This window comes from Hemitrygon akajei, chromosome 18 (genome assembly GCF_048418815.1).
Source record: "Hemitrygon akajei chromosome 18, sHemAka1.3, whole genome shotgun sequence".
Classification (NCBI taxonomy): Eukaryota; Metazoa; Chordata; class Chondrichthyes; order Myliobatiformes; family Dasyatidae; genus Hemitrygon; species Hemitrygon akajei.
This window is the reverse complement of record NC_133141.1, coordinates 36531503-36559137: the sequence shown is the minus strand read 5'-3', so window position 1 is coordinate 36559137 and position 27635 is coordinate 36531503. Positions and strand designations below refer to the sequence as shown.

Below are 27635 nucleotides of genomic sequence, written 5' to 3'. Positions count from 1 at the left end.
CGCTGGTCAGTGCCTGAGAGACTATAAGCCAATTTTTGTCTTGCCCAGCATTCTGACTTTTTAGATGAACTAACTACATTAAACACCAGCTGATTACACCTCAGAGTCAGGAAAAAGGAGCACTTTTTAAATATTCAATTCTGTAGATTTTTAAAAAAAATGTATGTTCCTTACAATTGCTCCAAACGACTTCATGTGCAATGAATTGGTTTGAAATGCAGTTCCTTGCTCTCTAAACATGGCAAGAATATAAAGCGCCATTAAAACATTACACAATCAGGACATGAATGTCACACCTCTGTAAATGGGGCATTGGAACACTTACTTGGCATTTTGCTTCTGCTAAACTGATACTTCTGAGCAGCATATCTACTGCTGAATGATCACAGTGCAAATCTTCATAAATGAATTGGTTTTTTTTTGTTCACATCTATTATCAGACGCTCTGAAGTTTCACATCCATCACTGATAAAGTGAGCTTTCACTTCAATATATTTTCATCGCCTCTTGTTGAAACAGATGTGAATATGTTGTGGGGAATGTACTTTAAGAGGTTATTCCTCCCTTACTTCCTGTGCTTGGAATTTTGTGAGGCATACCACACAGAAAGACTCTCCTTCACTGAATCACTCCTAAACATCAAGGAGGCCAATAGAAACACACACAATATATCATTGCAGTTCCAAAACCCTTCAGAAGAGCATCGTTAAACAAGCCACACTAGGAGATGCTAGGATGGATGATAACAAAGGACAATAGAAAGGTGGAGAGACAAAGAAGGAAGTGGAGTAGGTTGATATAGGTTGCTACATGTCATCAAAAACCTTGGCAAGTTTCTATAGATGTATTGACTGGTTGCATCACAGCCTGGTCCGGGATCACCAATGCCTTTGAGTGGAAAAGGTAGTGGATTCGGCCCAGTACATCAAGGGTAAAACCCTCCCAACCATTGAGCACATCTACATGAAGCATTGCCGTAGAAAAGCAGCATCCATCATCAGAGATCCTCACCACCCAGGCCATGCTCTTTTCTCGTTGCTGCCATCAGGTAGAAGGTACAAGAGCCTCAGGACTCGCACCATCAGGTTCAAGAACAGCTACTGCCCCTCAACCATCAAGCTCTTGAACAAGAGTGGATAACTACATTCATTCTACTTCCGGTGTTCCCACAACCGATAGTCTCACTTTAAGGATTCTTTATCTTGTTATTTATTGCTATTTATTTGTTGTTTGTTGTTCATTGATCCTGTTTACAGTTACCGTTCTATAGATTTGTTGAGTATGCCCGCAGAAAAAGAATCTCAGGGTTGTATGTGGTGACATGTATGTGCTCTGATAATAAATTTTACTTTGAACTTCGAACAACATTGTGGGCCAAGGAACCCATACTGTGCTGCACTGTTCTATGTTCTATGAATCCTGGAGCTTAAGGTTGGATAATCAAGAGGCCAGAAGTAGGAAAAACACAGATGCCTTAGAGTGTTACAGATCCAGAGGAGATTAGAGATCATGGAGGAGGTAAGATTGTGGACAAATTTGAAAATAAAGAAGAAAGCTGCTGCTTAACCAGAAGCCAAAGAAGGTGAGTGGACACCACAGCAAGAGGAGATGGAGCTTATAAGATACAGGTAGCAGAATTTTGGCTGGCAAGGTTATAGAGAGCCAAGCAAAAGAGGCTGGGTATGTGGGGGTAGACAAGTGTAGAGGTGTCAAAGTGTCAGTGGGGTTTTCACCAGATAATGGGTGGAACATGATGATATCACAGCTGTGGGAAAATCTGTTTTCAATGGTAGCACTGGGGTGTGGGATGGAGTCAGCGAGAAGGGAACAAAAGCTGAAGCTTTGACATTTGCTCTCTGCACTCAAATCTACCCCGCAAGCAGCGGGCGGGATTGGCCTGTGGTGTGCTCCGGTGAGTAACTGTAGCTCACCCAGTGCTGCCTGGGAGCCAGCTCATTCCAAACACGTACTTAGCTGGAGGAGAGAGTAAATAAACCCACACAAAGATCATTATCTCTTGGACCTTTCGCAGCTTTAGATCTGAACTCACTCGATCCACGTGACTCCCCCACCATTAACTTTCTAAGTGATATGCCCTATGTTGGGTGGACTGAAGCCCACTGACTTCATCCAAACACTTGCAGTGGCATTGAGGGCACCAACGGAAGTGGTGTGCACAACTGCAGCTGCGCGAGGCACTCACACCGTACCAGGTCGTCAAGAAGGACTTGCCCTTGTCTGTTTACCGCCTCAGCACATACCAAAGGGTTCCATAGCCAGATGTATTTAACATAGGAATTTTTTACACAGCAAGACACCATGAGCAGTGATGATAGTGACAAATACCTTGCTTTAGCGATGTCAGCTCCCACTTCTGGTCAGGCCGCAGAGAACACCCTTGGCAATCTTCAAGCTACCACTTGAGAATTTTAATTTTTATTTACAGCTACCTATCACTTTACAGTGCCAGCTATAAGATTCCCACCACTCTGTAAAGTGTTTATACGTTATTCCCCGTGACCATGTGGGTTTCCTCTAGGTGCTCTGGTTTCCTCCCACATTCCAAAGACGTCGGGTGAGTTGTGATCATGTTCTGTTGGTGCTGGGAGCATGGTGCCACTTGCGGGCTGCCCGCAGCACAATCCTCGCTGATTTGACTTGACGCAAACAATGCATTTCACTGTATGTTTTGATGTGCGTGTGATAAATAAAGCTAATCTTTCTTTCTAAGAAGGCAGGCAGCACCTTGGTTGAGAACAAGAAGCAAGCGTCTAACTACTCTGGACAACAAAGATTTTGCTTCCTGAATACTTTTGGGTGTACCTTATAGATTTTGGGCTGCTGATCATAAAAATCACCATGAAATTTCTGTATCATACACCTTTTTAAAAAATGCCTATAGTTTTTGTTTCAATTCATAATTCAAGTCAGAATAACTGATGCCAAGATTAAGGAAAGCATTGTTGTTGGCCCACAAATCAAACAGGTCATCAATGTCAGGCCATTTGAAGAACTTCTAGTGGGACTGGAGAAAATCACATGGAAGGCATTCAAGATGTTGTTGAAAATTTCCTCGGCAACTACAGAGCACCAAACTACATGCAGCTGGTTGACAACATGCTTCAAGCATACAAAACCATGAAGTGCAACATGTCACTAAAGATTTGTTCTCTGCACTCCGATTTAGACTTCTTCCCTGTAAATCTTGGCGCTGTCAGTGACGAACATGGTGAAAGGTTTCAGCAGGACATTGCGGTCATGGAGAAATGGTACTAGGGCAACTGGAATCCATCAATGCTGGCTGATTATTGTTGGACACTAAAGTAAGAAGCCTCAGACACTGAGTACAAATGAAAATCATCAACAAAATGTTTTAGCTTAGTTAAGCTATTGCAAAGCATCAGCACTGTTATGAAATTAAACACATTATATTCAATAAAGTTAATTTCTTGTTTCTCCAAATTCCTACGTGATACTAGTAGTCTGAAATTAATATTTGTGTTCAGCTTCAAGTGGTCTATCATAAACAAATAAAAAATTCTGAGGAAGCCACACTTTTGAAAAAATTTGTTGTCCAGTGTTATTTGCCTGGATTCTTTGCAAAGGACTTAAACCACTCTTCAACCCTCTCACTACGAGAGGAGACATTGTTACCCACTGAGCTTTGGCACCAGTAATTGACTATTTACTGTCTCTTTAAAATGTAGCTGAGAAGAAAGTAAATCAGTTTGACACATACCACAGCAGGCAATACATTGCATTTGCTTCCAGTCTACCTTGCTGTGTGCTCTTCCGCCAGAAGGTTTCATTGCATTTGTGGTCAAACTAAAGCTGGTGTTTTCACTGAACTTTCTTCATCGCTTCTCAAATCCTCGCTCTCGAGCTACAGCTGCTCACTGAGTGTACCCTGACCCATGCTGCAACACACACAGCGACTGACCACAGACCGGTGCCACAAGTTACTTGCCCCGCTGAGTTGGGTGTGGAGAGCAAAGGACGTGGCCAGCGGCCTGATTACCACATGAAGCAACTCTCCGTACACAGCCAGCCATGAAAACTGGCAATGACCTGCAGTGTGTGATCAGAGCTGCCTTGCGTAACACAGCCTTCCACCTGCATCAGCCCTGGTTTAGTCTATGGTGTCTTCGACTCCAAGCACACTTGGGGCCCCAACAGCACAGTCTTGAGCACAACGATTATTTGCTCAGAGGGAAAAGTGCCCCTGACATATGTTGTCCATCTTTGATGGCCTTGCATCAAGTGCCTTGTCGCCATCACTATGGGACAAATCAAATAAAGGTGGTGCATTTCTTTCCGCACCACATAGTATCGTCACATTCTCATCACTACCCTCTTCTCATCACTACCCTCTTCTCATCACTACCCTCTTCTCATTACTACCCTCTTCTCATCACTACCCTCTTCTCATCACTACCCTCTCATTACTTCTCATCACTACCCTCTTCTCATCACTACCCTCTCATTACTACCCTCTCATCACTACCCTCTTCTCATCACTACCCTCTTCTCATCACTACCCTCTTCTCATCACTACCCTCTCATTACTACCCTCTCATCACTACCCTCTTCTCATCACTACCCTCTCATTACTACCCTCTCATCACTACCCTCTTCTCATCACTACCCTCTCATTACTACCCTCTCATCACTACCCTCTTCTCATCACTACCCTCTCATTACTACCCTCTCATCACTACCCTCTTCTCATCACTACCCTCTCATTACTACCCTCTCATCACTACCCTCTTCTCATCACTACCCTCTCATTACTACCCTCTCATCACTACCCTCTTCTCATCACTACCCTCTCATTACTACCCTCTCATCACTACCCTCTTCTCATTACTACCCTCTCATTACTACCCTCTCATCACTACCCTCTTCTCATCACTACCCTCTCATTACTTCTCATCACTACCCTCTTCTCATTACTACCCTCTCATTACTTCTCATCACTACCCTCTTCTCATCACTACCCTCTTCTCATCACTACCCTCTTCTCATTACTACCCTCTCATTACTTCTCATCACTACCCTCTTCTCATTACTGCCACTAGGGAGGGGCTACAGGAGCCTGAAGACACAGACACAACATTTTAGTAACAGCTTCTTCCCCTCCGCCATCAGATTTCTGAACGGTCCACAAACCCATAAACACTACTTCACTGTTTTGCTCTCTATTTGCAATATTTTATACTTTCTTATTGTTGTTTACAGCAGTTTGTATGTCTTGCATTGTACTGCAGCCACAAAACTTCATCACATACCTCAGTGATAATAGACATGATTCTGATTCTACCAAACCTGAGAGAGTTTAAACAACCATCACAAACCCACTCCTTTGATATTACTCCAGTAACAGTTTCTTTGGTCGACCTTTCAGTAACACCTGCTTTCATTGAGAGGTGGCTCTTAATACAAGGAAGATTTACTTTCCCTCCAGTTCTGTCTGAAGTAGCTGATCGACCAAATGTGGGATCTGCTGACAGTGGGGGCAGGAGGTGGATAGCTTGGGACTAGTGTGCTTCTTTTCCAGTTCACGCTGGGCTTCCAGGAGATTGGTGGACTGATGAGGGGGTGAAAGATGACAGGCAGGCCACGCTAGGTCGGGGAATGTTGGTAGACAGCGGCAGCTGGATGAGAGATCGAGGCAGACAGTGAAAATAAAACATTTAAAATGAGAGGCAGATGGAGCAAGATGGTGGGAGGTGAGTGTGAAGGTTTATGTTGGTGAAAATGGTTTGTTTATCTTACTAATAAATTCAACAGATTTTATGGAGACAGACAGAGATAGGGATACCTTATCACCCTAAGCAGCATAGGAACAGATGATTGACCATACATTTTGGGCTTGGTTTGATGTATTGATCCTCAAACCCTCTTTTCCTCAGCATTTCTATAGAGTAGTGGTTAGCAATTCACCTAACATGTGAAAATCTCTGGTTCAAAACCAGGCAGAAACAATAGCGTTATGCTAACCGTTACACTGCAGTGCCAGCCTAGGATTGTTTCGAGTCTTCAATACACGTGGCAAGTAAAACTAATTCCTGCTGCTGTACATTTGTACAAGCTCGTACATTCTTCCCACGAACGCGTGGGTTCCTCCCACATTCCAAGCACATAGTAAGCTACGTTGGCGCTAGAAGTGTGGCGACATTTGCAGCTTCCCTCAGCACACCCATGGAGTGTACTGGTTGTTGACACAAACTGCATGTTTCCATGTTCTGATGCACATGAGAGAAACAAAACTCACCTTTAATCTTTATCCTCCATGCTACCATATCACTGCTGCACTGAGAGATACACCAGGCTTCAGCTGAGATGTCAAACTCAGTCACTCTCCACTCTTTCAGATGCTCCTTGGGAACCCTTTGAAAGCCGAGTGTCATTCTCATCAGCATCTCGGGCAAAGATTTCAATCAATATTGCACAAAGAGACTAACTGTTCCCTATCATATTGTTGTGGTAGTTTGGCTACTGACTTTCCCCCAGTTACACAGCAACAACAATTAAAGATTAGCTTTATTTGCCCATGCACATCAAAACATACAGTGGGATGCATCACTTGCATCAAATCAAATCAGTGAGGATTATGCTGGGATGCTTGCAAATGTCACCACGCCAACATAGCATGCCCACAACTCACCCTAATCGTACTTCTTTGGACCGTGGGAGGAAACCAGAGCACCCAGAGGAAACCCATGTGGTAGCGAGAAGAACATACTATCTCCTTACAGACAGCAACGGGAATCAAACCCAGATGGTGCAGCTGGCAGAATGCCAACTGACACCTTAATGTGCCTCCCCATAGTATATTAAAAAGATCTGAAACATTAAGAAAGATATATCATTACTAGTCACTGGATGAGCACTCTGACCCTTGTCAAAAGTGTAGCAGTCTCTAACTATGCAAAAAATTACAATATACTAGAAATGATGAATGATTATATGCACTGAACGTTTTCAGCATGGAATGTATATTGGTAAGTCAGACCACTTGCATCTTTTAATATCAATGAAAGGGTTGTAACATTGGCTAAGTTGCTTAATGTCCACCACTGCCTCTCTGCATACCAAAGCCCATGAACAGGGAGTTGCCAACAAGAAAAAATTACCTCAAGACTCAATGTCAAACTCTTAATTTTAGGCAAACAGGAATTTAAAGTTCCACGCAGGTTCCCCAGACTTCCCACTGGAATCTGAATAACAATTAAAGGAAATCTTAGACACAAGAGATTCTGCATATGCTTCAAATCTTGAGCTACACACACAAAATGCTAGAGGAACTCAGCAGGTCAGGCAGCACCTATGGAGGGAAGTAAACACTCGATGTTTCCTTTTGCCTGCACATTGCACATGCAACAGTAACCAAGATTTACAGTACATGAAACACTTAACATATTAATGACAAAATGCTTCAAGTTATCATAAATAATACTTGATATTCAGGCAACAGAAGAAAGATAACCTAAAGAGTGGTCAAAGAGGGAAAATAGACAATTTAGTGAGGTGGAGAGGCTCTCGAAGGAACTCCAGAGCTCAGGATCAGGGTAACTGAAGGCAGAGGCACTTCCCCAGTCTGTACATTTCATCAAGGGTGTGAGTAAAATAAATGTGGATCAAGTGAACATTGCACATCACAGGCTTGTTAAAGAAACTAGATCTTCTCATCTTAAGTGCAACAGCAGGGTCCTCCTTTCTTCAGGTAATAGAAAGTTGAGTGTTTATTGAAACTACTAAAGATTTTGATACAAGTGGAAACCAAAGGAATGTTTCCACTTGTAGGGAAAAGCACAAATGGACTGTCTCATTATAAAATATTCACCAAGAAATCTGTAGAAATCAGAAGAATCTTTGCCAACCAAAGAGTTAGGAGGATGCGCAAAGTTGTGGATGACGCCAAGATTGGGGGGTGTATTGGACAGCGAGGAAGGCTATCACGGTTTGCAGTGGCATCTGGACCAGCTGGAAACATGGGATGAAAGCTGGAAGATGGAATTTAATGCAGACAAGTGCAAGGTGTTGCTCTTCAATAGGACCAACCAGGATATGTCTTACACAATGAATGGTAGGGCACCGAAGAGTGCTGGAGAAGAAAGGGATCTGGGAATACCAGTTCTTAATTCATTGAAAGTGGCATCACAGGGAGATAGGGTTGAAAGAGAGCTTCTGGCACATTGGGAGAGGTCATGTTGAAGTTTATAAGACACCAATGAGGCCTAATTTGGAGTATTGTGTGCAGTTTTGGTCACCTACCTTCAAGAAAGATGTAAATAAGGTTGAAAGAGTACAAAGAAAATTTACAAGAATGTTACCAGGTCTGGACGACCTGAGTTATGCAGAAAGAATGAATAGGTTAAGACTGTATTCTTTAGAACGTAGAAGATTGAGAGGAGATTTGATAGCGGTATAGTAAATTGAGGGGTATAGACAGGTCAATGCAAGCAGGCTTCTTCCACTGAGGTTGGGTGGGACTACAACTAGACATCATGGGTTAAGGGTGAAAGGTGAAATGTTTAAGGGGAACATGAGGGGAAGCTTCCTCACTCAGAGGGCCGTGAGAGTGTAGAACAAGCTGCCCGCACAAGTGGTTTAAGAGAAGTTGGGATAGGTACATGGATGGTAAGGGAAAAGAGGGCTATGGTCCCAGTGCAGGTTGATGGGAGTAGGCAGTTTAAATGGTTCTAGATGGGCCAAAGGGTTTGTTTCTGTGCTGCACTTTTCACTGACTCCATGCCTCTTCTATGTGGAACCAACTGTTACAGGAAGTGGGTGAAGTATTTAATATACACTCAGTGGCCACTTTACCTCTTATACCAAATACAGTGGCCACTGAGTGTATTTTCATGGTCTTCTGCTGCTGTAGCCCATCCACTTCAAGATTTGACGTGTTGTGCATTCAGAGATGCCCTTCTGCACATCACTAAGTAATGTTACTGTCACCTACTGTCGGGCCATTCTCCTCTGACCTCCTTCATTAACAAGGCATTTTTACCCACAGAACTGCCCCCTACTGGATGTTGTTTTTAAGTTTATCACACCTATTCTCTGTAAACTCTAGAGACTGTTGTGTGTGAAAATCCCAGGAGATCAGCAGTTTCTGAGATACTCAAACCACCCCGTCTGGCACCAACAATCATTCCGCGGTGGAAGTCACTTAGATCACATTTCTCCCTCATTCTGATGTTTGATCTGAACTGCAATTGAACCTCTTGACCATGCCTGTATGTTCTTATGCACTGAGATGCTGCCACATGATTGGCTGACTAGATATTTGCATTAATGATGAATGGGTGTACTCAATAAAGTGGCCACTGACTGTAGAGGTATATTATGGGACACTGGATAAGAATATAAGGGAGCTGGGAATGGAGGGCCATTTAAATGAGGAAAGCTGGGAAACTGAAGATAAAGATTAACTTTATTTGTTTTATATATATATCAAAACATCAAAACATACAGTGAAATGTGTTACTTGTTTCAAATACCAACACAGTTCAAGAATGTTCTGCGGGGGGGGGGGGGGGTGCACAAGTGTCGCCACACTTCCAGCGCCCAACATAGCATGCCCACAACTCATTAACCCTAACCCGTACCTCTTTGGGATCTGGAAGGAAGCTGGAGAACCAAGAGGAAACCCACATAGTCATGGAGGCAACGTACAATTCCTTACAGTGAGTGGCAGGAATTGAATCCCGATTGCTAGCGCTGTAAAGCGTTCTGCTAACTACTACACTACTGTAATGCCCCTAACTGGAGTAAAAAGGCTGGCATGAAGAGGCTGGGCCAAATGGCCTGTTTTGTGCTCTGTTATTCCTGTACATGTTCTGAGTCGTTAAGGATGGTCACTATTAACTGTAGGAACAGAAAGCTGCGACCTCTTTCTGAGTGCATTCTGACTCGATCAGCGATTACAGGATGTTGAAGCTTCCTGCTGTATGTAATTCAAGCTCATTGGCTCCTTCAAGTGTTATTAGGATGCAATTGCAATAAACAGAGAAACAATTTTAAATTATACACCTCACCACAGCCTACAGTAAACATAAAAGTAAACAACAAAATTCAGAAACATAGCCAACGTTGGTGCCAGCATACTATGACCATAACTTACTAACTCTAACTTGTACTTGTGGGAGGAAACCAGAGCATCCGGTGGAAACCCATGTGGTCACGGGGAGAACGTAAAAACACCTCACAAATTCCAGCGGGAACCAAACCTCAATTGGTGGCGTTACCATGCCGCCCATTGCATACACCACACACACACAGCGTCCAAAGTCAGGGTCGAATCCAGTTTGCTGGAACAAAGTTGACCTCAGAGGGAAATACCCAATTCATTCCGAGTCCGATCTAACTGGTGTGGTTGAGTTTTATCTTGAAAATAGACCATCAAGCTTCTCTATTCAAAGGGAACTAGGGTTGGACAATAAATGCAAACTGTGGCAGTTAAATCCGTGGTATCGTGCATTAATATAGCACAAGGTCAGAAAAAACAGGTACATACTCTTAAAATAGAAGACAACTGATTGAACAGATCAAATCAACTTTGGGTTACCAACTTGCCACGCATGCCTAAGAATGCAAGAAGGAGAAGTCAAACACAAAGCTTCTCAGGCCTGGCCCACCAAATAGATCGTGGATAACCTAATGGTGAGAAGGGAAGAGGTAAAGGGGCAAATGTTGCATTACCTGCGACTGCAAGCGAAGGTGCTGTAGGAAGGAAGTGGCTGGTGGGAATGGAGCAGGGAATTGCGGAGGGAGCTCAACCTGCAAAACGCTGAAAGAGGAAGGGAGGGAAGAATGTGCCAACGGATCACTCTCTTCACTTTGTGCCACCTTCAAAAAGATTCCACTGACCTGCTGGGCATGTCTTCCTGCTCTGCATTTCACAGCTCTTACATTCTTTTGTCTACGCTCACACTCTATAACTGCTCACACACATTGGCTGACCAGATAACCTTGCTTACACTTTACCTTCACGGTCACCCCAGCTTTTACCCCATCAGAGACATCATTTCTTCTCCCACCTTTCATGCAACGTAACAGGATTTTTCTGTCTCCATCCCAGTTCTGACGAGGAGTCTTTATCCTGAAGCACTAACTTTGTTTCACTTTCTACAGATGTGGCCCAACCTGCATATTGTTTCTGGCATTTTCTACTTATAACTTAAATTTCCAGCTTCTGCAGTTCTTTGAGAAATTCATGTTTTTCAGCCGTAATGACTCAAATTGAAATGCTCTGTTAATAGATATTACACTCCACGCATTATCATCGGTCATAACTTCCTTTGTGTCAGATATTTGGCATAAACAAGTGAACCTTGCAGAAGGTAGGCACAAAGCAGAGTATGCAGGAGTTTGCTGTTGTCATAAACACAAGAGGTTCTGCAGATGCTGGAAATCCAGAGCAACACACACAAAACGCTGGAGGAACTCAGCAGGTCAGGCAGCATCTATGGAAATGAATAAATAGTCAATGTTGTGAACTGAGACCTTTCTCAGGACTTCTCTCTGATTTGCTGTTGCCACCACCACCCAGGACATGCCCTCTTCTCATTGCTACCATCAGGGAGGAGGTACAGGAGCCTGAAGAAACACACACAAAGGGCTTCTTTCCCTCCACCATCAGATTTCTGAAAGAACAATGAACCCATAAACACTACCTCACTATTTTTGCTCACTTTTTGCTATTTTTATATATTTCTTTTATAATTTATAGCATACTTTATGTGTTTGACTGTACTGCTGCCACAAATTTCATGACAAACCTTAGTGATAATAAACCTGACTCTGATGTTACAACAGGATTTGCTGTTGTCCATGCTTTAGAACATAGAACAGTACCGGCCCTTCGGCTCATGATAATGGCCAAACCTTTAACCCTCTCCAAGATCAATTTAACTCTTCTCTCCTGCATGGCCCTCCATTTTTCTTTCATCCATATGCCTAAATAAGAGTCACATAAATGTCCCTAATGCATCTGCCTCCAACACCCCCGGCAGTGCATTCTACTCTCTCTGTGTAAAACACCTACCTCTGGCATCCCTCCCTATTTTTTTTATTTTGTCTGCTAATTAATTATAAAGCTCTGAGTGACTAAGTCAAATCACAATGTGGAAGGTACCTGGGACAGTGTAAGAGATGTTGAAAGTTCGAAGTAAATTTATTATCAAAGTACATATACAACTGAGATTCCGTTTTCTTGTGCGCATACACAGTGAATACAAGAGCCATAATCGAATCAATGAAAGACCGCACCAACAAAGCAGACAAACAACCAGAGTAACACACACAAAACACTGGAGGAACTCCTGCAGCATTTATGGAAATGAATAAACAGTCAACATTTCAAAACGAGAACCTTCTTCAAGACACCTAATGTGCAAGTGACAACAAGCTGTGCAAATACAAAAGAGAAAATACTAATAGTAAATAAATAAGCAATAAATATTGAGAACATGAGATGAAGAGTCCTTGCAAGTGAGTGCATTGGTTGTGGGAACAGTTCAGTGATGGGGCGAGTGAAGTTGAGTGAGATTATATCTACTGGCTCAAGAGCCTGATGGTTGAGGGGTAGTAACTGTTCCTGACAGACAGACATACTTTATTAATCCCGAGGGAAATTGGGTTTCGTTACAGTCACACCAACCAAGAATAGTGAAGAAATATAGCAATATAAAACCATAAGTAATTAAATAATATTAAGCTAATCATGCCCAGTGGAAATAAGTCCAGGATCAGCCTATTGGCTCAGGGTGTCTGACACTTCGAGGGAGGAGTTGTAAAGTTTGATGGCCACAGGTAGGAATGACTTTCTATGACGCTCAGTGTTACATCTCGGTGGAATGAGTCTCTGGCTGAATGTACTCCTGTGCCTAACCAGTACTGAACCTGGTGGTGTGAGCCCTGAGGCCCCTGTACCTTCTTCCTGATGGCAGCAGCAAGAAGAGAGCATGGACTGGGTGGTGGGGGTCCCTGATGATGGATGCAGCTTTCCTGCGACAGCGCTCCATGTAGATGTGCTCAATGGTGGGGAGGGCCTCACCTGTGTTGAACTGGGCCATGTCCACTACTTTTTGTAGGGTTTTCCATTCAAGGGCATGCAGCCAGTCAATATAGAGATTTTTGTCAAAGTTTTAGATGGCATGCCAAGTCTTCGCAAACTCCTAAGGAAGTAGAGGCGCTGCTGTGCTTCTTCCATAATGGCACTTACGTGCTGGGCCCAGGACAGGTCCTCTGAAATCACAATGCTGAGGAATTTAAAGTTGCTGACCCCCTCCACCTTTGTTCCATTGATGAGAACTGGCTCGTGGAGCTCCGATGTCCTCCTCCAGTAGTCAACAATCAACTCCTTGGTTTTGCTGACTTTGAGTGAGAGGTTGTTGTTGTGGCACCACTCAGCCAGATTTTCAATCTCCCTCCTATATGCTGATTCGTCACCACCTTAGATTCAGCCAATGACTGATGTCATCAGCAAACTTAAATATGGCACTGGAGCTGTGCTTAGCCACACAGTCATAAGTGTAAAGTGAGTAGGGCAGGGGGCTAAGCACACAGCCCTGTGGTGTACCTGTGCAGATCGAGATTGAGGAGGAAATGTTGTTGCCAATCTGAACTGACTGGGGTCTCCAAGTGAGGAAATCCAGGATCCAGTTGCACAAGGAGGTATTGAGGCCAAGGTCTTGGAGCTTATTGATTAGTTTTTAGGGGATGCTAGTATTGAATCCTGAACTGTAGTCTTGAAGTTTATTGATTGGTTTTAAGGGATGATAGTATTGAAGAGTCTGTAGTCAATAAAGAACATCCTGATGTATAAATCTTTGCTGTCCAGATGCTCCAGGGTTGAGTGAAGAGCCAATGAGATGTCATCAACTATGGGCCTGTTGTGCCAGTAGGCAAATTGGAGAGGAAGATTGCCATTTCACCTGTGAGACGGCTTTCCTGTGATCGTACCAGGACCTCTTTTGTCTTATTTGGTCACAAGACTTGAACACTGCTGATCTGGTTCTCAGCAGACTACGGATCTCCTGGTTCATCCAGGGATTCTGGTTGGGGAAGACTCGGAATGATTTTGTGGGGACACACTCATCTACGTTTGTACAACTGATGATTCCCGAACACAGCCCAGTCCACCAATTTGAAGCAATCCCTTATCCACTCCTCTGCCTCCCACAACCACCTCTTCATTGTCCTTATCTCTAGAGCCTTGCTCTTTAGCCTCTGCCTGTATACAAGTAGGAGAAGGGCAGCCAAGTGATCAGATTTCCCGAAATATCCAGCAATTCAACCAATCAGAATAAGGCTTCTGGTCCACAGAAGCACATTCATACATGAAGGCATCTCATGACAACCACTGAAGAACATCCAATCACTGAGGGAAAGTAGCCAATCACTGAGGAACATCCAGTCACTGAGGGACAGCATCCAATCACTGAGGAGCATCCAACCACTGAGGAACATCTAATCACTGAGGGAAAGTAGCCAATCACTGAGGAGCATCCAGTCATTGAGGGAAAGCATCCAATCACTGAAGGAGATTGAGATGTGTGAAAAGTACAAGGGACAATTTGAAGGAGTGTGAGAGAGTGAGAGTGAGGGTAAGAATCTATAGAAACAGTGGGGGAGGGTTTTAAAGGACAGTCAGTTGGTCGTGGGCGAGGGATCTGAAAGAGGGGTGGAAGGGTCTGGAGAGAGGGTGAGGTTGATCTGCAGGGGAAGTGCAATGATGTTCAAGGGCAAAGATGTGGGTAGGGGTCTGGAGTGGGCTGGCATAGGGTTTGTATTGGCTAGGTAGATCTGGAGAGAGAGGGGGACAGGAAGGACCTGTCTTGGGAATGGAAGAGAGCCTGAAGAAAATGTGTGGGAGAGTTTGGCAGGAATGCAAGCAAAGATCTAGAGGAAAGTGAGTGAGGGTCTGTAGTGAGAGTGGGAAAGCCTGACACATCTTTCAAAGAATCATTGTTCATCACTAATATCACAGATAAGTCAAACCACCAGTCAAAACCAATGATCAAAAGCTCAATTTTCACTTCACAGATGAGATGCACCAGCAGCAGTTTATCCACTCATTCCCACTTGGAATCAGTGCATCTCGATCTCTGCCTTCCACAACTCCGGCAGAGAATGGATCAAACTTGACACTGTACTAGATGGCCACAGCGGATGCTCATTAACAGCAACATCATTGGCTGCTCCAGTCAACCTCAGTCTGGCAAGCTGCCACCTTTCTTTGTGGTTTCTCCCATTTAATACACCCTCCCCCATTTCAGGGCGGATCCTGACTCTTGCCCCGTCCCTAAAATGCCCTGAATGACAGCACTGACCTACCTGAGCCCGTTGCCGCCTGGACTGGGTCAGAATCAGAAAAGAGCAGGGCAGAGCTTTACAAATTTAGCACAAGCTCTCTACAATCACAGCTCCTCCCTTCTTCCTCACACCACTGGAAGGGTTTGTTTTTTTTAAAAGTTTGTTAAAGGTATTGGTCTTTCTCTCCCACTGCCCCTCCACTTTTCAACACTAATATCACAGACTGCTCCTCCTGGGTTGCCCAAAACAAAATTTTTGCCGAGTTTATTGGGGGAGCAATCACTAATCCTGAAAACAGCCACAAGGTTTTCATCTGTCATCTTAAAACCCTTACAGCAACTTTCACCACAAGAGGAAGAGTATGAGTGAGTAGAGAACTGAAAGATCACAGACTTGTTAGAGTGCAAAGCTCCCTCTCCTGAACCCCCTCTCCCCACAAGCCATTTCATTTCAAAAATCTCTCAGCCACCCACCAGTCTCAGAAGAAGTAGAAAAAGCACAATCCCAACACCTCCAGTCTATCACTTCTTGCCCGCAATGTCCAGTCATCACAACAGTGGTTATTTCCAACTTGGTCACAGGCTCCACCAAGACCAACAACAGAGGCACATGGGAAAACCATCACTTGCGAGTTCCCCTTTTAAGTGCGCAATTGTAGATTAGAATGTGCAATTGTTATTATTTTTCTAATATTTTTCTTGTAGTTCAACTTTCCTATACTTGTTTATAATGTAATCACCTATATATACACACACACACACACATTTGTTCAGTACATTTTCTAACAAATAGAACATTAATGCTCAGTGTAGGCCCTTCAGCACAGGATGTTACGCCAACCAATTAACCTTCTCTAAGATCAACCTAACCCTTCCCTCCGATAAAGCCCTCTATTTTTCCACGATTCATGTGCCTCAATGAGTGTTTCTTAAAAGTCCCTAATGTATCTGCCTCTCCTGGCAGCACGTTCCATGCACCCACCCCTCTCGGTGTAAAAAACCTCTAGCATCCTCCTATAATTTCCTCCAATCACCTTAAAATTATGCACCCTCGTAATCGTAGTATAGCTGCCTCTGTAATTTCTAGAAGCTTCTCAGTGTTTCTACAGCAAGTGTCACGCCACTTGAACCTGGCTATTTCATAGGTTACATGGAATGTGCTTTTATCTCTAGACTAAGTATGAGACAACCATGACTTTTGTGCCTTTTCTTTATTTGTTCTTTGTTCTTGTAACCTTAACAAAATGACTGTAACCACCCAGTTTTAATCCTCATTCTCGATTTGCGAAGAACCTTTGAATTAAGATCTCCAGATCCAACAGTGCCTTGGGAATGCCTGCCCTGCGTTTATGTAGTATAAAACGTAGAGCTCCCTCTGCTACAGCCTGGTCAGAGAACTTTCAGCTAAAGAACTGGGAAGTGATGGCCCCTCAGGGCTCAAGTGTTTTGTGAACAGTGATAACCACATTTTAATTTGTGGTTCACTCTCCTCTCCTATCAGATTCCTTCTTTTTCTGTCTTTTACCTTTTCTGCCTATCACCTTCCAGCTTGTACTCCTCCCCTCCCCCACCTCCTTATTCTGGTTTCTTCCCGCTCCTTTTCCAGTCCTGATGCAGGATCGTGGCTCGATATGTTGACTGTTTATTCCTCTCCATAGATGCTGACTGACTTGCAGCATTTAGTGTTACTATGCATTAAAAAGGTGGCATTCATCATTAAGGGCCCTCACTATCCAGTATATGCCCGCCTCGTTGCTACCATCAGGGAGGAGGTACAGGAGCCTGAAGACACTCACTCAATGCTTTAGGAACTGCTTCTTCCATTCAAATTTCTGAATGCTCCATGAACTGATAAACACTACCTCACTATTTTGCTCTTCTTTTGCACTACTGATTTGTTTTATATTTCATATTGTATCTTATAGTCATTTTTTATGTACGGCACTGTACTGCTGCCATAAAACAACACATTTCATAACATACGGTATGTCAGTGATAATAAACCTGATTCTGATTGACATTGTAATCCTTTGAATAAACCTTTATATATTAAAAAAGAACTGAAATGATTTAAGGAGACTCATCATTGCTTTCTCAAAGGCAACCAGGGGTTGAACAACCAAATATTTCATTCAAAAATACAAAAGGTTCTACAGATGCTGGAACTTCAGATGAACACAAAATGCTGGAGGAACTCAACAGGTCAGGCAGCCGAAATATTGACTGTTTATTCCTTTCCATCGACTCTACCTGACCCGTTGAGTTCCTTCAGCGTTTTGTGCGTGTTACTCTAAATATTTAGTTGACAAGGACTGTGCGGAGCAAACGGGAGCGGTGGGGGGGGGGAAGGAATTTTAAAAAAAATTGTCATCAGCATTGCCAGCATTTACAGCCTGTGAACTCAGCCTGGAGAAGGTGGCAGGGAGCTGCCATCTTGGACTGGTGCAGCCTGGGCGTTGGCAGTGCTGGGCAGTTCCCCAGTGACAGATCGGTGATGATATGTGTGTGGGCTCACCAGCCAGGGTCTGTTAACCCAACTATAATGCTGCACCCATAATGGACAACTCGCAATTCTGAATTTAAAGTTGGTATTATAATGAGCTCTGATCACAAAAACTTCTGTTGATGCTGAGTAGCATTGGGGGTGACTTTTCGATGGGATGTTAAGCTAAGGGCACACAATTTAGTTGGGTTTCAAAGCTTTGATGGCACTTTTGTGAGAAACAGTACTAGAAGTCACTTCAGTGTCTGGGCCACTACTTATCACTCAATTGACACTGTACATCTTGGGTACAATTACTCCTTCATTAACGCATGACCACATTCACCATGTGCTCTCTCCCTCCCTGGTGTGCCAGGAGCAGTCAGCAGGTGTGGCTAGCTTCCAGGTACACTCAGTGTGCCTCTCTCATTCTGGGATGTTGCTGGCTTGTGTGGACAGTCGGAGGTCGGCACTGGCCTTGGCTGCCAACTTCACCCCCATAACTCCTTGCCTGATGACCATCCACGAGAGAGTAATGAGTCAAAAGGGCAAGCAGTTTCCACACTGCAGGCTCCTAAGGGGCAGTGAACAAGGTAGCATGCTGGCGTAGTGGTTAGCGTAACAATATCTTCCCGCCACTGTCTGTGAAGAGTTTGCACGCTCTCCCTGTGACCGTGTGGTTTTGTTTCCTCTCACATGTTGGCGCCAGACACACGAGGACACAGTTGCACATGCTCAGACTGTTGGTCATTGACGCAAACGACACAGTTCACTGCATGGTTTGATATTTTGATGTACTTGTGACAAATAAAGCTAATCTTTAATCTTTAAGTCACCTGTTTATCAGTGATATCAGACTGAGGAATAACACTGGCCCAAATAATGGGAAGGTCTCTTAAAATTGGGAAGCTCTTAAAAATGGGAAGCTCTACCTCAAAATAGTACCACCTTTTATACTCACTGTGTCCTCAACCTATCATAGAATCTGAAAGGTCCCTCAGTATCAACCCGACCTTTTGTTATCAAATCTCTGTAGTGGGACTAATTTTAATACCAGCTTTAAATTCAGAACCACTATTTAAGACAGGACCACATCTGCTTTATAATTTACAGGGCCGCACTCAGAAAAAAACTGTCTGACTTCTTTACATGGAAGTCCCAATCAGTCTTTAAACAAAATCTCTCTAGGATCCTAGTATCAGCAAGATAATGCATAAATTGCAGCAATTTAGTGCCAAGTATTCACAAAGGTTCTTAATTTTGAATTGTCTGATTGAAGCTATCAGATAACTCAGTAGCGCTGAATTTGCGCACTGTGGTGTTAATATTGTATTATTTAACCCGCCTCAGAGAATTGATTACATCATTCAGGGCGGCACCATAGCATAGCAGTTAGCGTAACGCCATTTCAATGCCAGTGACCTGGGCTCATTTCTGCCCGTGTCTGTAAGGAGTTTGTACATTCTCCCCGTGACTGCGTGGGTTTCCACCAGGTGCTCCGGTTTCCTCCCGCAATCCAAAGTCATATGGGTTAGTGGGTCACATGTGGCAATAGGACAGCGCAGGCTTGTTGGGTCGGAAGGTCCTGTGACTACTGTATCTCTAAATAAAGAAGAAAATAATATTGGGATGGGCTGCAGTAAAACAATGTCGTCACAAGGGGGCACTAGACACTGATGAACAGATCACTCATAGAAACAGAACAGTAGAATACAGAGCAGGCCTTTTGGCCCACAACGTTGTGGTGATCTTTTAACCTACTCTAAGATCAATCTAATTATTCCCTTCCATTTTTCTTTCACCCATGTGCCTATCTAAGAGTGCCTTAAACGTCCCTCACATATCTGCCTCTACCACCTCCCCATGACATGCACTCACCACTCTCTGTGTAAAACAAAACACTTACATCTGACATTCCCCCCTATGCTTTCTTCCAATCATCTTAAAATATGCCCCCTCATACTGCCTATTTCCACCCTGGGAAAAAGTCTTTGGCTGTTCATTTGATCTATTACCCTTATCATATTGTACACCTCCATCAAATCATCTCTCATCCTATAATGCTCCAAGGAGGAAATCCGTAGCTCGCTCAGCCTGCCTTCATAAAATCAGTAGCTCTCTGATCCTGGTCAATCTCCTCTGCACCCTGCCACAGCCACACTTGCTGCTCCGCTCAGTGTTATGCCCTCTCCCTCACTGGTGTTGGCAGTGCGTGTGCCTCTCTCTGTGCCCAGAGACCCACTGCACCTCCCGGTGTGCCCTGGCGCCACAAACTGCCAATCACACCCTCAAGCAACAAATTAAAGGAGACACCACAATACTGCACATGCTGGAATCTCAAGCAACAGATCCAACAACTTGGATTTATCCATCATTAAAGACCCTCACTGTTCAGGACATTCCTTCTCAATGCTACCATCAGAGAGGAGGTTCAGGAGCCTGAAGACACACACTCAATATTTTAGGAACAGCTTCTTTGCCTCCGTCATCAGATTTCTAAATGGACAATGAACCTATGAACACTACCTTTGCTCTCTATTTGCGCTATACGTTTCTGATTGTAATTTATAGTTAGCTTTACTATGCATTGCATTGTACTGCTGCAGCAAAATGACAAATTTCATGACATATGCCAGTGATATTAAATCGAATTCTGACATGCACAAGTGCAATGAAAAACTTATTTACAGCAGCATCACAGACACATGACATCATACAAATAGATAGATAGATAGACACTTCTTTGATCCCAAAGGAAATTACAGTGCCACAGTAGCATTACAAACACATAGATATACAAATATTAGAGAAGAAAGAATAAAAATATGTTACCTCAAACAGTCTAACCGGAGGGGGTCATCACTTCCCCAGCTATAGGTTGACTCACTATAGAGTCTAATGGCCGAGGGTAAGAATGACCTCATATAATGCTCTTTGGAGCAGCGCGGTTGTCTTAGTCTATTACTGAACGTGCTCCTCTGTTCAGCCAGGGTGGCATGCAGAGGGTGAGAAACATTGTCCAGAACTGCCAGGATTTTCCGTAGGGTCCTTTGTTCTACTACAGCCTCCAGTGTGTCCAGTGTTTGACTCCTGTGACAGAGCCAGCCTTTCTAATCAGTTTATTGATCCTGTTGGCATCACCCATGTTGATGTCATTGCCCCAGCACACCACCACATAGGAGACTGTACTGGCAACAACAGACTGGTAGAACATGTGAAGGAGAGGCCTGCACACTCCAAAGGACCTCAGTCTCCTCAGGAAGTAGAGGCGACTCAGGCCCTTCTTGTACACAGCCTCTGTGTTGGTGCTTCACCCAAGTCTGTTGTCCAGGTGCACCCCCAGGTACTTGTAGGTCCTCATCACACCTGTGTCCTCACCATCAATAGTAACAGGGAGCAGTGCAGGCTAAGTCTTCCTAAAGTCCATCACCATCTCCTTTGTCTTACTGACATTGAGCTGCAGATGATTCAGTTTGCACCATTTGACAAAGTCCTCCACCAGACCCTGTATTCATCCTCCCGTCCTCCCTTTATACACCCAACGATTGCTGAGTCATCAGAGAATTTCTGCAGATGACATGACTCAGTGTTGTATCTAAAGTCTGAGGTATACAGGGTAAACAGGAAGGGAACCAGTACAGTCCCCTGTGGGGCCCCAGTGCTGCTTATAGCCAAGTCTGACACACAGCTCTGAAGCTGCACAAACTGTGGTCTGACAGTCAGGTAGTCCATTATCCAGGATACAATGGAAGTGCCAACCTGCGTTGAACGGAGCTTTTCCCCCAGCAATGAGGCCTGTATGGTATTGAAGGCACTTGAGAAATCAAAAAACATGATTCTCACAGTGCTGCCCTGCTTATGCAATTGAAAACATTCACAAGAAAAACAGGTTAACCATAAATTATACACAATTTTCACAAGAACAAACACAACTAGAAAAGAAGTATCCATTTTAGTGCAGGCTGTTCAAAGTAGTCAAGATGTTGCTAAACTGTAGTGATCGAGATTGTACCATGAACATCATCCACTTTTTTGATCTCTTTTAGTTTACATTTATGTATTTCTTATTGTAACTTACAGTAATTTTTTATGTACTGCACCGTACTGCTGCCACAATACAGCGCATTTCATAACACATGTCAGTGACAAAAAAGCAGATTCTGAATTCACTGACAGCAAAACATCCCAAGGCATTTCACACCAAATAACACAGCTATATCAAAGTCCTGCATCCACTAGAAAGCAGAATAAAGCAAGCAGCCTAAAGGAAGAAAAATAAGGAGTGATCTGGAGGAAAGGTTGAGCAAGCCTTTCTCTTTGGAGTGAAGGAGGATGAAAAGTGACATGACAGAGGTGTATAAGGCAATAAGGGGCATTGATATAGTAGATAGCCAGCACCTTTTCCCCCGAGCAGAGATGGCTGAAAAAAGAGGGCATAATTTTAAGGTAACACACACAAAATGCTGGTGGAACACAGCAGGCCAGGCAGCATCGAGAAGGAGAAGCACTGTCGACGTTTCAGGCCGAGACCCTTCATCGGGACACAGGACACACTTCGTCCTGACGAAGGGTCTCGGCCCGAAACGTCGACAGTACTTCTCCTTATAGATGCTGCCCGGCCTGCTGTGTTCCACCGGCATTTTGTGTGTGTGTTGCTTGAATTTCCAGCATCTGCAGATTTCCTCGTGTTGGCAGAATTTTAAGGTGTTTGGAGGAAAGTATGGTGGGGGGGGGGGGGGGGATGACAAAGGTAGGTTCTTTTACACAGGAAGTGCCAAATGTGCCGCTGGAGGTGGTGGTAGAGGCAGATACATTTAAGACACTTAGATGAGCACATGGATGAAAGAGAAATGAAGAACTATGTGGGAGGGAAGGGTTAAATTGATCTTATAGTAGGTTAAAAGGTTGGCACAGCGTCATGGACCAAAGGGCCTGTACTGTGCTGTCATGTTCTATGTTCAGAGAGGTTCCAGTTAACAACTGGTACTTTTCCAACCACAACAAAGGTTTCCATTCCTTCCTCTTGCAGGAGAATTTGCTCTGTTCATTATCACAGACAACTCATGCACTATAAAGGAGTCTGCACTGATGGGTATTTTTGGCAGCTGCCTCATTTGTGGGATCGATCCTGTGAGACACTGGCTACCCAACACTTCCCTAGCACCTTGCTCCAGTGGGCTCTCCAACCACAGCTGCTCAGCACTGATACCACAGCCGACAAACCAGCAGGGGAGAAGTGGCAAACCCAGTGGCATCCTGAAGGTGAGGCTCAGGGTCTTGCTCAGTCTGAGGGTGCTCTGTAGTACCTCACAGGTCAACATGGAGGCTCCACTGCACCACCATAGCAACAGGAGATAGCTGATGTTGCTGGAGGACCATGAGACAAGGCCTGGAGAGGTTCAGGAGGAAGCAGGAGGCTATTAGGGTTTTGTCTCTACTCAGTATCCAGAAAACCAGTGTTCCTAAACTGGCCTGGGCAACTTCAAGGACCAACAGACTCACTTTCAAGTTTAATTAGAGACACATATGGTAATAGGCCCCTTCAGCCCATCAAACCTGTGCTGCCCGATTGCACCCATGTGACCAATTAACTTACTAACCCGTACATCTTTGGAATATGGGAAGAAACCCACATGGTCAGGGAAGAACATACAAGCTCTTAACAGACGGTGGCGATAATTGAATCTGGATTACTGGTGCTGTAATAGCATTGCGCTAACCGTTACAGTACTGTGCTCCCAAACGTTTTAAAAAATTATTTGCAGGTTGTCTTATTTTGCACGTTGGTTGTTTGTCAGTCTTTGTTCACGTGTAGCTTTCTGTAAATCCTGTTGTATTTTGTTCCTGCAAATGTCTGCAAGAAAATGAATCTCAGGGTAGCATATGGGAACGTATGTACACTTTGAGAATAAATTTTCTTTGAACTTTGAAATCGCTGCGGTAGCTGGAGATACAGTTACTGGTGGTGGAGTGACCAAACCCAAGGGTGGTCAATGGACCAGAACAGATGAGCAGATCGTATGCTGATGGATTAAGGGAAGGGGGATGTCAGTGGAGGGATTTTAAAAGAAAAATTAAACTTAAAACCAAGGCTCGCTTTAGCTTCTAGACATTGAACTGCAGGACACTACAGAGAGGAACTAAAAAACTCAACGTGTGGTAAAACAGGAATTCACGCAGGCTGTCTGACGGAATACTTACTGCTCTTCTTCTGTACCGTTTATCCATTCTGTGTCATTGAGGTCACAGTTCAGCTCCTGCAGGGGAGAAGGAGGACCATCATTTTTTTTAAACAAACTGATGGAAAGACAATTCTTCATAAAACAACCGATCCCTGTTTGGTCAGTCTGATTCCTCTTTCCAATTTCTGGGTGTGACAATTACGACAGGCAGTTCTTGGGACAGATCAGCACCACCCTGTTTTGAAGGCTGCTCACGAGGTCCACAACTTTCGCTGTAGCTGAACTGCGATACTCATCTCCCATTATTGCGCTGATTATCCCAGGGTAGAAATTTATTCCTGCTCCCTTGCAACAGCATCAAAAGCCTGCACATTTTAGCCCACTTCTGTTCCTTTGACCCGAGATTCAGCCACGGGCGTATATTCTGGGAGACAACAAAATATCTCAGTCTCTTAGAGATTTACTAAAGATTTCAACACATAGAAAAAGCAACATCCAGAGGTGTGGTTACATCTACAATATGCAAGCTGTATCTTTACTTATTCATTAAATGTAATTGTCACTTCGATGACTAATATTGTAATCCATTTCTGATTGCTCCTAAACCCAAGTGGCTGTTTAGGTCCCGTACATGTCCGTGTCAAGGCATGACCAGGGCTCTGAACTCATATACCGTTAAGGCAGATTTCTTTTCCGGAAGGAAAGTAGGGATGGATTTTAATAACAATTCAACAGGTACGGGGGTCACCATAATTTATTATTTCATTCCAGATTATCATTTCAATATAATCTCCTCAGCTTCTACATTAGGAATCAAACTCGTATCTACAGATTAGTGGGGCAGACCTTTGAATTTCTGTCCAATAATTTAACCAGTACTGAATCAATGAGTGAAAAGGACCAATCTCCAGGTTCCTGCTGGGAACTGCTTACAGGAGCTGCCCAGTCTGTAGACTTGCTCTCTCAACTAACAACCCCAAATGTCGGTGAAAGTCTCTCACGGAAAAAGCTTAATGCAACAGGGACTGAGGCTGGTTTCTGTGTCCAACATTTTGATGTAATTACAATGAAGGCATGCCAGCAGCTATATTCAATTAGGAGTTTGAGAAGATTTGGCTTGTCACCAAAGTCTCTAGCAAATTTCTAACTGGTTGCACCTCCATCTGGTATGGAGGGGCCACTTCTCATGATCGGAAAAAGCCACAGAGGGTCATAGACTAAGCCCGCTGCTTCATGGGCACCTGCCTCCTCGCCACTGGGGACATCTTTAAAAGGTCAAACACACAAAATACTGGAGGAACTCAGTGGGTCAGCCAGCATCTATGGAAATGAAAAACAATTGAGGTTTTGGGCCGAGACCCTTCCTCAGGACAGGAAAGGAAGGGGGAACATGACAGAATAAAAAGGTGGGGGAGGGGAGGAGGATAGCTAGGAAGTGATGGTGAAGCCAGGTGGGTACGAAAGGTACAGGACTGGAGAGGACAGAATGGGAGGGGAGGAGAATGGACCATGGAAGGAAGGAAAGGAGGAGGGGACCGGGGAGGGGGTGCAGGTGAGCAAGACAAGAAGAGAGGTGGGGGAAGGAATTTTTTTTACTGGAAGGTGAAATCGATATTCATGCCATCAGTTTGGAGGCTCCCCAGACAGAACATGAAGTATTGCTCCTGCACACTGAGAGTGACCTCATCGTGGCACAAGACAAGGCCATTGACCAACATTTCGGAATGGGAATGGGAATGGGAATTAAAGTGTTTGGCCACCAGGAAGTTCAGATGGAGCGGAGATGCTCGACAAAATGGTCCCCCAGTTTACAACGGGTCTCACCAATGTAGAGGAGGACGCATCGGAAGCACTGGACCCTGAATGAAGATGAGGGAGGAGGTGGATGGGCAGGTGTAGCACTTTGGCTTGATGGAATATTCCCTAGGCTGCTCCACGAGGTGAGGGAAGAGATTGCTGAACCTCTGGCTAGGATCTTTATGTCCTCGTTGTCCACGGGAATGGTACTGGAGGATTGGAGGGAGGCGAATATTGTCCCCTTGTTCAAAAAAGGTAGTAGGGATAGTCCAGGTAATTATAGACCAGTGAGCCTTACGTCTGTGGTGGGAAAGCTGTTGGAAAAGATTCTTAGAGATAGGATCTATGGGCATTTACAGAATCATGGTCTGATCAGGGACAGTCAGCATGGCTTTGTGAAGAGCAGATTGTGTCTAACAAGCCTGATAGAGTTCTTTGAGGAGGTGACCAGGCATATAGATGAGGGTAGTGTAGTGGATGTGATCTCCATGGATTTTAGTAAGGCATTTGATAAGGTTCCACACAGTAGGCTTATTCAGAAAGTCAGAAAGCATGGGATCCAGGGATGTTTGGCCAGGTGGATTCAGAATTGGCTTGCCTGCAGAAGGCAGAGGGTCGTGGTGGAGGGAGTACATTCAGATTGGACGGTTGTGATTAGTGGTGTTCCACAAGGATCGGTTCTGGGACCCCTACTTTTCGTGATTTTTATTAACGACCTGGATGTGGGGGTAGAAGGGTGGGTTGGCAAGTTTGCAGACACAAAGGTTGGTGGTGTTGTAGATAGTGTAGAGGATTGTCGAAGATTGCAGAGAGACATTGATAGGATGCAGAAGTGGGCTGAGAAGTGGCAGATGGAGTTCAACCCGGAGAAGTGTGAGGTGGTTGTGGTGAACTAGATATACCTGTCTGACTGCTCCTGTGGCTCCTCCCAAGACCCTGCTGACTACCCCTGTGGCTCCTCCCACAGACCCCTGTATAAAGGCGACTGTGGCCTGCTGCTCTCCCTCATTTTCCCCAGGATGTAGTGTTGTCCTTCAGTCAATAAAAGCCGATATCTCACTTCCTAAGTCTCGGCGTGAGTTATTGATGGTGCATCAGTGGTACACTTTGGAAGGACAAACTCCAAGGCAGAGTACAAGGTAAATGGCAGGATATTTGGTAGTGTGGAGGAGCAGAGGAATCTGGGGGTACATGTCCACAGATCCCTGAAAGTTGCCTCACAGGTAGATAGGGTAGTTAAGAAAGCTTATGGGGTGTTAGCTTTCATAAGTCGAGGGATAGAGTTTAAGAGACGCGATGTAATGATGCAGCTCTATAAAACTCTAATTAGGCCACATTTGGAGTACTGTGTCCAGTTCTGGTCGCCTCACTATAGGAAGGATGTGGAAGCATTGGAAAGGGTACAGAGGAGATTTACCAGGATGCTGCCTGGTTTAGAGAGTATGCATTATGATCAGAGATTATGGGAGCTAGGGCTTTACTCTTTGGAGAGAAGGAGGATGAGAGGAGACATGATAGAGGTGTACAAGATATTAAGAGGAATAGACAGAGTGGACAGCCAGCGCCTCTTCCCCAGGGCACCACTGCTCAGTACAAGAGGACATGGCTTTAAGATAAGGGGAGGGAAGTTCAAGGGGGATATTAGAGGAAGGTTTTTTACTCAGAGAGTGGCTGGTGCGTGGAATGCACTGCCTGAGTCAGTGGTGGAGGCAGATACACTAGTGAAGTTTAAGAGACTACTAGACAGGTATATGGAGGAATTTAAGGTGGGGGGTTATATGGGAGGCAGGGTTTGAGGGTCGGCACAACATTGTGGGCTGAAGGGCCTGTAATGTGCTGTACTATTCT

General features: G+C 44.3%; 1 protein-coding gene across 3 annotated transcripts in view; it reads right to left on the bottom strand.

Moving 5' to 3' along the window:
• LOC140741323 (TANK-binding kinase 1-binding protein 1-like) overlaps positions 1 to 27635 on the bottom strand; it is a 178504-nt gene that overhangs the window by 89854 nt on the left and 61015 nt on the right. For all 3 annotated transcript variants that reach the window (XM_073071407.1, XM_073071406.1, XM_073071405.1), the window contains one exon: positions 24010 to 24065. In XM_073071407.1, coding sequence (XP_072927508.1) covers positions 24010 to 24065 — 56 coding nt within the window. The remainder of the gene's footprint in view (positions 1 to 24009; positions 24066 to 27635) is intronic.